General features: G+C 38.5%; 1 protein-coding gene across 1 annotated transcript in view; it reads left to right on the plus strand.

Annotated features, from left to right (window-relative positions):
• Positions 1-12,762, plus strand: part of NKAIN2 (sodium/potassium transporting ATPase interacting 2) — a 566,373-nt gene that overhangs the window by 287,988 nt on the left and 265,623 nt on the right. The window contains exon 3 of the mRNA XM_054822311.1: positions 9,380-9,460. Within this exon, the coding sequence (XP_054678286.1) occupies positions 9,380-9,460 (81 nt within the window). The remainder of the gene's footprint in view (positions 1-9,379; positions 9,461-12,762) is intronic.

Consider the following 12,762-nt stretch of genomic DNA (forward strand, 5'->3'; position numbering starts at 1 on the left):
GTCATGAGCTTTAACATATGGGTGCAGAAGAAACCTAAAAAAAACCCTAAACAACAACAACAAACCAAGAAGAAAAGAATTTGAGATGACAAGAAGAAATTTGTAAGAAGAATGGCACAAATATTGTCTTTTTAAAGAAAACTCTTTTAAAAGTAACTCCTTAGTTACAGAATACTTTCCTTTGGGGATCTAGAATATTTGTACCACCCTAATGTAACATAGCAGATTGACTGAACAACGCTAAAATGTAAGTTATATATTTCTGTTTACTCACTTTTACATTTTGGTCATTCACCCTTATTTTTATGTATCTTATGGAGGCTGTATGAATGGGCTGATAAGCCGCCCGAATTGTTCATGGGTTCTTGGAATGGAGGTTTGTCAGTTTGTTTAGTGCTTAGGGTAATATTTTAAGATGGTACACTTGGACACTGAAACAGAAGCTGAAAAACACATGAAAGTGACGCAGTATCCAAAAGCAGCTGTCATGTCAGCACTTCTCCCAGTCTTTTCCACTAAAACCTGTGAATCCAAGAAACAGAAAATGAACAAATGAATGATTCAAGCTTAAGCATTAATGGACCATCAGTGTCGTGTAGGATATGAGAGACAATAGTTCTCAGAAGATGTCTCTTCAGCAGTTTTTTGGGGATATTTTACACTGGTGACGTTTAAATTGCTTTGTTCTTTTTGTTTATGTGGAAAAAAGGGAGTGCATATCTGCATAGTGCAGTGTTACTGTCTCATTTTTGATGTCATTAGTTCAAGATTTTTAATGGGCTCTGTGACATCAGGAATTTTGCCTTGGAGGAGTTTAGCTTTCCAAACAACAAGGGTGGAGTGATCTGTGTCAGACACTGAGAAATGAACCGAACCCTGGAAGTGCCTTTTCCTCTCAATTGATTGTAATGGGAATCTAGACACTGCTCAGAGGAGGACATCTGCATTGCAGACATCTAAATGTGGGCAGATGGATGCCACTCTGGCAGTAATGTGCTCTGTAGAAATCTGGTTTCTCTTATGCAGAAGAAGTTGGAGGTATATTTTCAGAAAAAAAAAAAAAAAGAAAAGAAAAAAAAGAAAAAAGAAAAAAGAAAAAAGAAAAAAAAAAGAAAAAAGAAAATAAAAGAAAAAAGTAAATATCTGCTGTGCATTCTGGGCCCAGCATAATTCTGGCACAGAAGAAAATGGAAACAGAACAGAAGAAGCCAAAAGAAAAAAAGAGCCCAGAGAGTCTCACCCAAGCTATAATTCCCTGGCTATGAGTAGATTGAGGGGTGGCTGCATGTCATAGTTGTGACCTGACCAGAATGTGTCTCAGCTTTCTTCTTCCCTTTTATGCTTATGAATCCTTCCCACACAAATCAAGGGGAAAACAGAGTTAATACACTCCTATATAAAATCAGGGCTGATAAGTGAGTCCAAAGAGCTTGAAAGTTTATACATAGCCACTGGGTGTATAGAAGCCTCTGGGAAGAAATTTTAAGCAGCACTTGCTCTATATCTGCAAGCAGTGATTGCTCAGGAGTAAAAAACCAATCCAATAGTAATTTTCTGTTTAGTAATGACCAGTTCTGATGCACTTGACAGTTCAGCAGCTTTCAGTCAGTTTTGGCAGAGGACATTAATTATTAAAGTGTAACGTAAAGGAAGTAAAATACCAGAGATATTTTTTACCTGAGGAAGCAAAGGGAAGGAGAAAATATAGATATGATGAAAGGCTGAAAAGCCAAGGACTCACAATGCCAAAGGGTTAAAAAATTTCCTGATAAACACAAGCAGACAAACTAGACTGCCATTGCAATTTCAGACAGAAAAGTCCAACTCAAAAATGACTCGTACAAAATCAATTCACACTCACTTAGAAACAGAAACTCACAAAGATGGACAGTGCTCTGACACTGTAGCCATGACTGATTAAAAATAAGAAAAAAAAACAGCAAGAAAAGGTCTAAGTCCTAACGATATGAAGAATTCAGCCAAGCAAAACTAGTGCAAGCTTCATGCTGTGACAACCAACAAGCAACGAAAAAAATCCGGAGGATTATATCATTCTGTAAGAGCTTCCCAGTACATTCAAGAAAGCGAATGAACATTTATTGAAGTTGAACTGGTTGCACAAAGCCCTCTGCTGCCAGAAACATTATCATTTGTTGCCAAGGCTACTGGTTTTGGCCCTGAGCTCTCTCCTGTTGAGGCCAGTAGGTAACTGCTGGGCAGGGAAGACTTTCATCTGGATCATTGAAAGCAGAGTGTGGTTGCTCTTTGTGTTAGGTTGCTGAGAGCAGCAGTTCTGCTTAAAGCAGCTGTTCCTCACGCATTCAGTAACTGAATCTCTCCTGGGCATGAATTTGGCTCCTGATTCCTCTTTGGAGTCAGGCTGTGGCTTCTGATCCCACTCTGCACTGGAAGCTTTCTAGTGAGGTGTGGCTCCTGCTGGCTTCTAGAGCTGGACCCTCCACCACACTGTGCTGCCCACACCCTCATCAGCTCTCAGGGGAAAGCCTCAGGCAATGGGAATGGGAAGGAAACAGCAAAATGCACAGGGCAGATTAAATTAGAGAATGGTGCCTACTAAGTGGCCAAATGAGGTCACGCTGTAGACTGTTGTCATGTCCAATTCAAATGGACTTCTCCCAGGGGAGCCTAGGTGACGTCTTTTACTAGTTCCAGGAAGGTGGAAACAAGAGGCAGAACTTTTGCTGTTTGGTGGTGAAGAGGTTCGAATAGGCAACACCACAGAAGGGTATGACAACTAAACCATGGACTTCGCTGTTCAGGAATAGCTGACTCCACCAAATAGTTGTTACTATTTCAGAGGGGCTTTTCAAAGGTAAGCAGAGCTGTAGGCACCTCATAGATTAGCTGAATGTTATCAGTAAGTTTAGATACTATGTTGGTGCCAAGTATTCAGAATTCCACTTGTTATCAGATTTGATAGGGAAAAGATAAGTTTGAAAATTGTATTTCTAAGCCATGTATCTTCATAGACAGAGGAAATTAGGGGAAAATAACATTAGAAGCAAAGATAATGATAATCGTGGACAGTTGTTACTGTGTTATTGGAAAGTGGTCCTCCTTTCCAGACATGCTGGGTTCAAGGTAATCTTTGAACAACTCAAGTACTGTTGCCCAGATAGCATAAACAATCACATTTTTAATTACTATGGCAAATGCAGTAATTATAATTTTAGAAATGCATTTAGTTTCTTTTTCCTGAATGTGGCATGGAAAGGTCTTGGGGCATAATATTTTCAGATTTGGAAGAATCTGAAACTAACATTACGTATATTTCTAAAAAGAAAAAAGTAGCAAATCACTAATCACAGCAACAATTCATTTGCTTTGAATTGCACAAGGTAATATCTTGTAGGTCTAGAGCCCTTGTATCCCTCAGTCAATTGTGATTGTAATTGACTCACATATGGAAAAAGAATTTTGGAGCAAGAGAAACTCCATGTAAAGTTCTGTGGAAAAAAATGCTTAAATTTAAAATGCTCATAGCTATTGGAGTTGCTCACTATTTGTACTTGAAATATATGTGACATATTTCTCCTTCAGGCAGAGTGACAGGAGTATTAGATGTGAGTTCTAGTGACCAGGTTTATATCAAAGACAGTAGTGGGCTACCTGGAATTTTGGTTCTTGTGCCCTTGTGATCATTTTATTATTGGGCTGTGGAATTCAGTCTAGTCACTTAGTTTCCTTGACCTCCAGTTTCCCTGACAGTAAAATGGAGATAATATAACTTAGCCAACTTTGAGAGAAGTGTGAAGAGGGATGTATGGATTCTTAGTACTGTTCCAGGTATTTTAATATTTGAGTTTCCCATTCCCCAAGAAAAAAGACATCCTATATTAATTTCTGATGACTTATAGCAAATTTTCAAACCTGTAACTACACAGTATCATTAAATCATAAAGTAATTCTTCTCATAAGTCTTTGTAGACAGTTATAAATTCATGTTTACTTGAAGAACAGTAAGCGTATTCTACCATATAAATTTAATTTATATGTATTTATCTAATATGTATGCATATATATGTATAGAATCATAGAATCACAGTATGGTTTGGGTTGGAAGCGACCTTAAAGATCATCTAGTTCCAATGCCCCTGCTGCAGGCAGGGACACCCTCCCCTAGACCACGTTGCCCAAAGCCCCATCCAACCTGGTCTTAAACACTTCCAGGGAGGGGGCCTCCACAGCCTCTGTGGGCAACCTGTTCCAGTGCCTCACCACCCTCACAGTAAAGAATTTCTTTCTAACATCTAATCTAAATCGACCCTCCTTCAGCTTAAACCCATTACCCCTTGTCCTGTCACTACACTCCCTGATAAACAGTCCCTCACCAGCTTTCCTGTAGGCCCCTTCAGGTACTGGTAAGTCGCAATTAGATCTCCCCAGAGCCTTCTCTTCTCCAGGCTGAACAAGCCCAACTCTCTCAGCCTGTCCTCATAGGAGAGGTGCTCCAGCCCTCTGATCAGCTTCGTGGCCCTCCTGTGGACTCACTCCAACAGCTCCATGTCTCTCCTGTACTGGGGCCCCCAGAGCTGGGCGCAGTACTCCAGGTGGGGGTCTCACAAGAGCGGAGTAGAGGGGCAGGATCACCTCCCTCTACCTGCTGGTCACACCTCTTTTGATGCAGCCCAGGACACGGTTGGCTTTCTGGGCTGCAAGCGCACATTGCTGGCTCATGTTGAGCTTCTCATCAATCAACACCCCCAAGTCCTTCTCCTCAGGGCTGCTTCCAATCCATTCTCCTCCCATTCTGTAGCTGTGCTTGGGATTGCGCCGACCCACGTGCAGGACCTTGCACTTGGCCTTGTTGAACTTCATGCGGTTCGCATGGGCCCAGCTCTCCAGCCTGTCAAGGTCCCTCTGGATGGCATCCCTTCCCTCCAGCGTGTCGACCACATCACACAGCTTGGTGTCATCAGCAAACTTGCTGAGGGTGCACTCGATCCCACTGTCCATGTCACCGACAAAGATGTTGAACAGTGCTGGTCCCAGTACCAACCCCTGAGGAACGCCACTCATCACCGTTCTCCACTTGGACATTGAGTCGTTGACCACAACTCTTTGAGTGCAACCATCCAGCCAATTCCTCATCCACCCAGTGGTCCATCCATCAAATCCATGTCTCTCCAATTTAGACACAAGGATGTCGTGCGGGACAGTGTCAAATGCCTTGCACAAGTCCAGGTAGATGATGTCAGTTGCCCTTCCCTTATCCACCGATGCTGTAACCCCATCATAGAATGCCACCAAATTTATCAGGCACAATTTGCCCTTAATGAAGCTGTGTTGGCTGTCACCAATGACCTCCTTATTTTCCATGTGCCTGAGCATAGTCTCCAGGAGGGTCTGCTCCATGATCTTGCCAGGCACGGAGGTGAGACTGACTGGCCTGTAGTTCCCTGGGTCTTCCTTTTTACCTTTCTTAAAAATGGGGGTTATATTTCCCCTTTTCCAGTTGGTGGGAACTTTGCCAGACTGCCACGTCTTCTCAAATATGATGGAGAGTGGCCTGGCCACTTCATCCACCAGTTCCCTCAAGACCCGTGGATGCAACTCATCAGGTCCCATGGACTTGTGCACCTTCAGGTTCCTCAGATATTCTTGAACCTGATCTTCTCCCATAGTGGGCGGCTCTGCATTCTCCCAGTCCCTGCCTTCTGTGACCTGGGCAGTGTGGCTCAAGCATTTGCCAGTGAAGACTGATGTGCATTTATATAACTTATTTAACAAAACCCCTAACTGACTTTTACTCATTGGCTACAACTTTGCAAAATAGTATTTAAATCTTCAGTCTTAACCTTCCAGTTATATCTCTTTCCAGTGTGGCTTTCCATAAAAATAATAAGCTGTATTGTCATTGCTATGCCTCCTGTCGGTATCTCCTGCTTGGTCAAGTGTGTGTTCATCAAGGTTCCTGTCTTGTTGATATGTAACTGCTGTAGCATTGTGGTGGCTTCTGTCAGATGATGCAGCTGTCTTGAACTCCCATGTATAAGAAAAAATACAGTTATAGCCCTTTGAAGAACTCTTATAAAATGTGTTTCTAATTAGATACATATAATAGAGAGTACCAGAGGGATTTGTTCATTGTCACAGACCTTCAGAGCTAAATTTCCACAACAATTTGCTGAAGCACATAGACAACAAGAAGCATTTATGACTGCATGTGATCCAGAGATAAGAGATGTGCTAGATCTGAAGCATCTGAAATAAGAAGCAGTGGGAAGCAGAAGCATCCTTGTATTTCAAGATAATTATACTCACTGTTTATCCACAGAATTCAGGCAGCAAACACTTAATATAACATTTCAAAAGGAAGCAGTTTAAACCCTACTTTTAAAAGACATTTTTAAACCTTATCTGTAGTCCAATAACAGCAGATGCTTGTTAAAAGAATGTATCTAAAAGTCAGATAAATTTGTCATTTTTTTTAGTGATAGACTAGACAGTGGAGAAGAGAAGTTTCACTTTTTCATGTAAGCAGAAGGCTCTCTGCTGGGACAAGCAGCTCCAAAATGCCTTTGAGTGTTCTGCTGGATGTGCACAGGGAGCTTTTTAATCAGCTGTTGCTTACATGCAATGTGACAAGTTGTGCCGTGAACAGCCGATCTAATGAAACCTGGTTTCCAGTGGCGCTCTCCCGCATTTTTTTCCCCTTTGTGTTGACTAATAAAAGATGATCTTGTAAGTCTTTCTGTGTATGAGGACATTATAGAGTTTCTCTTCCCATTTGTAGGCCTATTTTCCTGAAACTTTTGTGAAAATGTATCTTTGAATAGTCTAGCTTTTTGTCCAATTTGCTTAAAATTTTCCTGAAACTTTTGTGAAAAAGTATCTTTGAATATTCTAGCCTTTTGTCTGATTTGCTTAAAATTGTTCAGGAGCACAGAAATTATTTCAAGAGAATAGACATCGCACATGGATGTTACTGCTTAAATCTCATTTCTTTAGGAAACCAATCTAAGTGCAGTATTTAGAATTTTCACTGTAAGAAATCCAATTATCTTCAGCTGTTAGAAGGAATACTTGTATTAACTCCATCAGACTATATGTACACTTGTATATAACATTAAAGTATTAAAATAATTGGCAAAACCCAGCAAGTTAAAATGCCGCAAAGTTAGAAAAAATGCCTAATTAAGGTTATTGAATCTAAATTAACGTTTTCTTCTCTTGTTCTGGTAGTTATAATGCTCCATGTTACATGCGAAGCTCCATGTTACACGAGCAAGACAGGAAAATGAAATGCTTAGTATACTTACTGTCTCAGAGTTGAGTTTAAAAAAAAAAAAAAAAAAGGTGTATTAAGACCATGCATCTGAATTAAGTTCCTATGTTCCAAAGTTTTATGAGCAGCCTATGCTCAAAGAGTAGATGTGCATTAAAGAGGCCCTGGAGATATTCAGACCTCAAATGGACAAATCCCTGCACAATTTGAGCTATGCTGGTTGTGCTTTTGAGTAGAGATTGGACCAAGTGATCTCCAGAGGGTCCCTCCTGACCTAAATAAATCTATGGTCTGTGACCAGATCTATGGACCAGAAGGAGCTGCCCTATAAAGTATATGTAATCTGTATGCTTTAAATTTCCTAAAACGACTTATGTATAAAGCAATTCAAACCTTTAAAACTGTCTTAGCTTCCATTAGATCAAAACAGTATTTATCATAATTCTTTAAAATCTGTACATGGTCTGCCTAATCTCCAGGCTGGTTGTCAATTATTTGGTATCTATAAATATCAGAAAAAGGAACAGGCCTGAATTTTACTCACATTGTATATAGTCTTACTTTAGAGCTCCTGAGAAAGGACAGAATTGTATTCTTTTCACTGTATCTAGAAGATTAAGTAGAAAATGGCGTCTTGAATGATAGATAATCTGATGCAAAACAGCACTTCCAAGAGAAATGAAAGAAGAATCCTACATAGGTTGTTACCGAATTTAGAAAATGAGATTGTCATTCATAACAAACAATGGTTTGTCCTATATATTTTATAAGGGATGGATAGTGTACAGTCTAAAATATTGTCTGCTTATTCAGAAGGTGATATAATACAGAGGTGTGCAGAAAACAGTGTTTCCTGGTTTGGAAAAGTAGTTTAAAAAAAAATTAATCAGTACAGTTTGGAGAAAACACAACAAAACAAGAAGAGTAAGCCTGTAAATACTTGAAAGAAATGGGTTGGTGATATAAAAGGAGGAAATAGCCCTCAACTATAACAGGTAGGGAATAGTGTCACATCTCTGTCGTTTTTCACACAAATGCAGTGCCATGGGTCTGTGGAATGAAATTAGCAAACATGCAGAATTGAATTGTGAACAACTGGAGGATAACTACAATAGCCATTAGAAAAACAGTAGTAGATCCTAAGGTTTATTAGATGATGGAATAATTTGTCAAGGGAGGTTCTCGAGCACAAACATTAGATAAGAGTAGCAACAGCAGGTCAAACTTTATTACACAAGATCCTCCAGCATTACGGCAGGGAAATGTAGTTTCCAATCCTAGCACATAAGGTCTTATGAATACAAAAAAGAAGCAAAGTAGTGAACAGAATCAGAGAAAACATGTACTCCATTACTCACATCAGATACGTGAATAAGAAATCTGGCAACTACCAATGAATAGATATTGGTTAAGCATGAATAATTCTCCTATACACTGTAAAACAAAACAAAACCAACCAACCAACCAAACAAACAAAAAACCCAAAGAAATTGGCAATTTACAATACAGTCTACCCCTAAGGGTGTTGAATAATTATGAATCATGCTTTGGAATGTCACAAAATATATTGATAGAGGCAGCTGTCATGACCAAATCTCTCATATTTTGTGGAAATACTGCAAAATAACCTCTATATATATAGATTTAGTTTCTTGAGGTTATATCTATAGGTTCAGTTTCTTGAGACTAAACCCAAAGTGCTGCAGAATCCAGTGCCTACTTCAATTAGACTTTGTTATTTTGTAAATTATATTTGAATAAACATTTGAATAAACAGCTCTGCCTTTCTCAGATATTGATATTACATGCCTCTCTTGATATTGCAATATTCCCCATTTGAACAATAATAAGAGATTCAGATTAGTCTCAAATTCGAATGTCAGCTCTATGAACTGTTTCATCAGATATGGATTTTCTGTTGTGACTGAGTACTCATTAGGTCACTCTAGATGGTGTCTGTGAAAGGGAAGAATTTATTCTTGATTCTCTTTTATATGTAAAATTTTTGTTCATATGCACCATATTTATAGTCTGGTTTTGTCTTGGATTGAGCTAATGGTCTAATGAACTAAGTTTAACTCAGTTGATTGTGAAATTATTAATGCACTGTTTCTCTCTTCCTCCCCACAGTATGCTGTCTGGCTGGTCCTTTGGGTTACATGGAACGTGTTTGTTATCTGCTTCTATTTGGAGGCTGGGGACCTTTCAAAGGTAATTTATCAATGGATAAGTTTAAGCCATCAGCACTGTGTTAACATGCCCCAGTCGAAAGGCTGTGTTCTGCTTTACTCATCCTCTCAGTGTTATTAGAATAAGAGTAGTATGATGGAAATTTGGAGTATTCTGGGTATGTTAGAAACTTTTAATCTAGACAGTAATAAGCATATACCTTCTCATGTCCACAATAATGGTATATATGTTTTAAAAGAAAATTACCTCTTTTTGTCCCCTCAGTAATTCTGCAATGCATATTTCACCTCTATGAGAGACATTAATTAGGGATTTCATGAATACAAAAGATTACCATCTCAAGGGTAAACAAATATTTTTTATACCATTTAGCATGCTGCTACTTAGCTGGATTCCTTTCAGGGGTCTTATACCACAGCGTAATTGTAAAGCAAGGAGGCTTTCATTAAATTAAAAAGTAAACTGGTGCCAGCACAGATTTGGCTATAGCAGTGTATTTTAACTTTGTGATTCTGGTAGGAATGTTAGTGGTTGAACACTTATACATAGTCAAAATCCATAGGAAAAATATATTTTCATAAGAATGGCATATTTGTAGGGTTATATTGACACTGTAACTGATAACACATAAAGTGGCAGTTGATAATGGTCTCAAACCAACATCTCAAACCAAAACTCCTACTTTCTAAGGCATTCCCAGAAGGCTGGCAATTTGTGGGATAAAAGATTATCAGTGGTAACAAATTATTTTGTTAAAGTAATAAGCTTCAACTGAGTCTAAATATTGCTGTCCATGCTGAGTTATGCTCATAGTGGTCTGAACTGACCGTCAAGGAGAATCCCACGTGTGAAACAGATCACATTATCTTTTGACTCAGATATTTAATTGCTGTTATTGATTAAAGTGCATTTAGCCCAACTGTAAATTACAGATGTAATTCTCTGATCTTTTGTGAGTTACTGATATGTTATGATGCAGAAAGTTAAACACAATTATAGGAAGAATAAATGAGGCAAAGATACTTCCTTACCTGTATTTTCTCTCAAATCACCCCCAAAGTACAAAAAATACTAGAGACTGGGATATTTCATCCCTATGTATTCTGTTTCTTCAAAAGATGCAGACTTCAAAAGGATCAGAATTTCATTTCCTGAGGGTGTAAAGTAATTTTCTGCAGGTAAAGTCTTACACTTTCTGGGTTTTATACCTTCAGACAGGCCCAATCTCATTAAAAGCTTGGCAAAAACATAGTAAATAAAAGAACTTGCATATATTAGCTTTTATTGGGTTAAAATGCTTTCTGTATTGCTAAGTGAACTAATGTATATAACAAACCTGGCACCTGTTGTACAATTATACTCAACTCAATCCACCCCCTTTCCACCTGCTTGTTTCAGCCACCTTTTCGCTGAAGTCTAGGGATGTGACATCTAGAGTGTTTCCCAACCAACCATATGGTTCAGGCTTATATTTAGATGCAGTTAAAATTTTTATTTGGTCTTTATAAGTATTATTTGTTCCATTGATATGATCTGCCTTGAAATACCCAGTAGAGTATATTCCTTCCGCGTCGGCTGGTTTTCAGACCAACAGCATTAGTAAAGAGAGGGAGAAAAGGAAAAATTCCTAGCAAATGGATTTAAGAAATAGGTACGAATCAACTCATTTTTTACAAAAGGTCTAATTCATACGTGGGATATCACTCTCCTCTCCCTTTCAACTGTGCATAGCACATAAAAAATTCCCCACATGATCAAATCTTCCGCAAGATCTAGGGCCTAGAAGTATATGTCTAATGGAAAGATACACAACTGTTTGGGTGGAGAAAACTTACCCTCCTGTTCTAGATCCTTCAAACTTTCCAACTGTTCTACAGATGTAGGTATCTTACAAAATGGATCATTTTAAGTTTTATGGCTCTCAGTCACATTCATATGTCTTGCACTGAATCCTCTTTTTTATTTATATTTTCATCCGGGAATAACTGCAACTTCAAATCTGTAATTATACTCCCGTGTATTTTTTTGTGTTTGGAATGGCACATAGAACCTTCAAAAACACTCCGGGTCTGAATCAGTTCTAAAGAGAAAATAAAAAATAACCTTTGGGTAAGTACCAGAGGGATGCCTCTGAGGTTGTAAACTATGAGAGAGGATGCTGCACAGCATGGCTTTAGGAACTGATAGGTTAAAATTACAGCCTAATAATAGTTCAGCTGGGTATAGTTTATTCTTATATGTATAATTTATAGTTTTCTACCAAATAAAATAAAAGAAAGGCTTTTTAAAAAAGTTTTAAGAACGGCTTTTTTTCTATGTGTATGTACATCAATTTTTCCATCATCACCTGCTGATACAATGGAGAGGACATATTTCAGTTTTGAATATACCTTGTTACAAAAGGCTTGCTAGCTTCATCCTTTTTTATTTTAGTTGTGTGGGTGGAGGTCATGACATTTTTACAGCTTCTGCTTATTATACTGAAACAGGCCTGCAAAGACTCAGAAATTTTTAGAACAATGAGGTAATCATCTCTGAAGAGACTGAGGCGGCTCAAGGATTATTAGTGAACAGCCATGCAAATCTGTTTGCATTATACACCATTACAATCATATATATCTTGTGGAAAATGGCATCACACTAAGTATTTTTCCTGTCCTTGAGGCACGATTGTCGTTGGTGAAATTTTTTCATAGGAAACTGGAATATTTATGGCTTTGCAACAGAGGTTTGCAACAAAGAGGAAGTGCAATTACTTGTTCTTAACCTTAATTATTATGTAGATCTGTGAGTAAACGCCTAGGAAACCCGCTTCTCAGACTTACTTTTCAGTATTACTTTTCAATAATAGTTAATTAGTCTGTGTGTTGTTTTGCTTGCTGGTGAGTGCCATACTCAGTACAAGTAGGACTTTAAGGTTTCAGGAGTGCTAATATTTATTTTGGCCTGTGGCTAAGCAAACGTAACATGTGAAAAGCATAACCTCTTGCCTTGAATGAGGCACATCTGAAGTACACTAGTGAAACAGAAAGGGAAACAGAATAGAAAGCATCTCTGAGAAAATGTAATATTTCAATGACTTGTTTAAATATATCAAGAAAGGACACAAGGAACTAGATTTGGCTATCTCGGAACAAAAAAAAAACACCCCAAAACCCAGCAAAAAGTTAAGAGTCTGTTTAGCATTTTTTACTTTCTTCTTCAGACAGAACTCCCATTTACTTCTATGGGTTTCAGCTGCAAGGTCTGAATAAAGACGCTCGGTAGAAAGAGTGCTGCAAATGCTCATGTAATGAAGAAACAGCACTCTTGCTTCATCGCAT

This window comes from Grus americana, chromosome 3, assembly GCF_028858705.1.
Source record: "Grus americana isolate bGruAme1 chromosome 3, bGruAme1.mat, whole genome shotgun sequence".
Classification (NCBI taxonomy): domain Eukaryota; kingdom Metazoa; phylum Chordata; class Aves; order Gruiformes; family Gruidae; genus Grus; species Grus americana.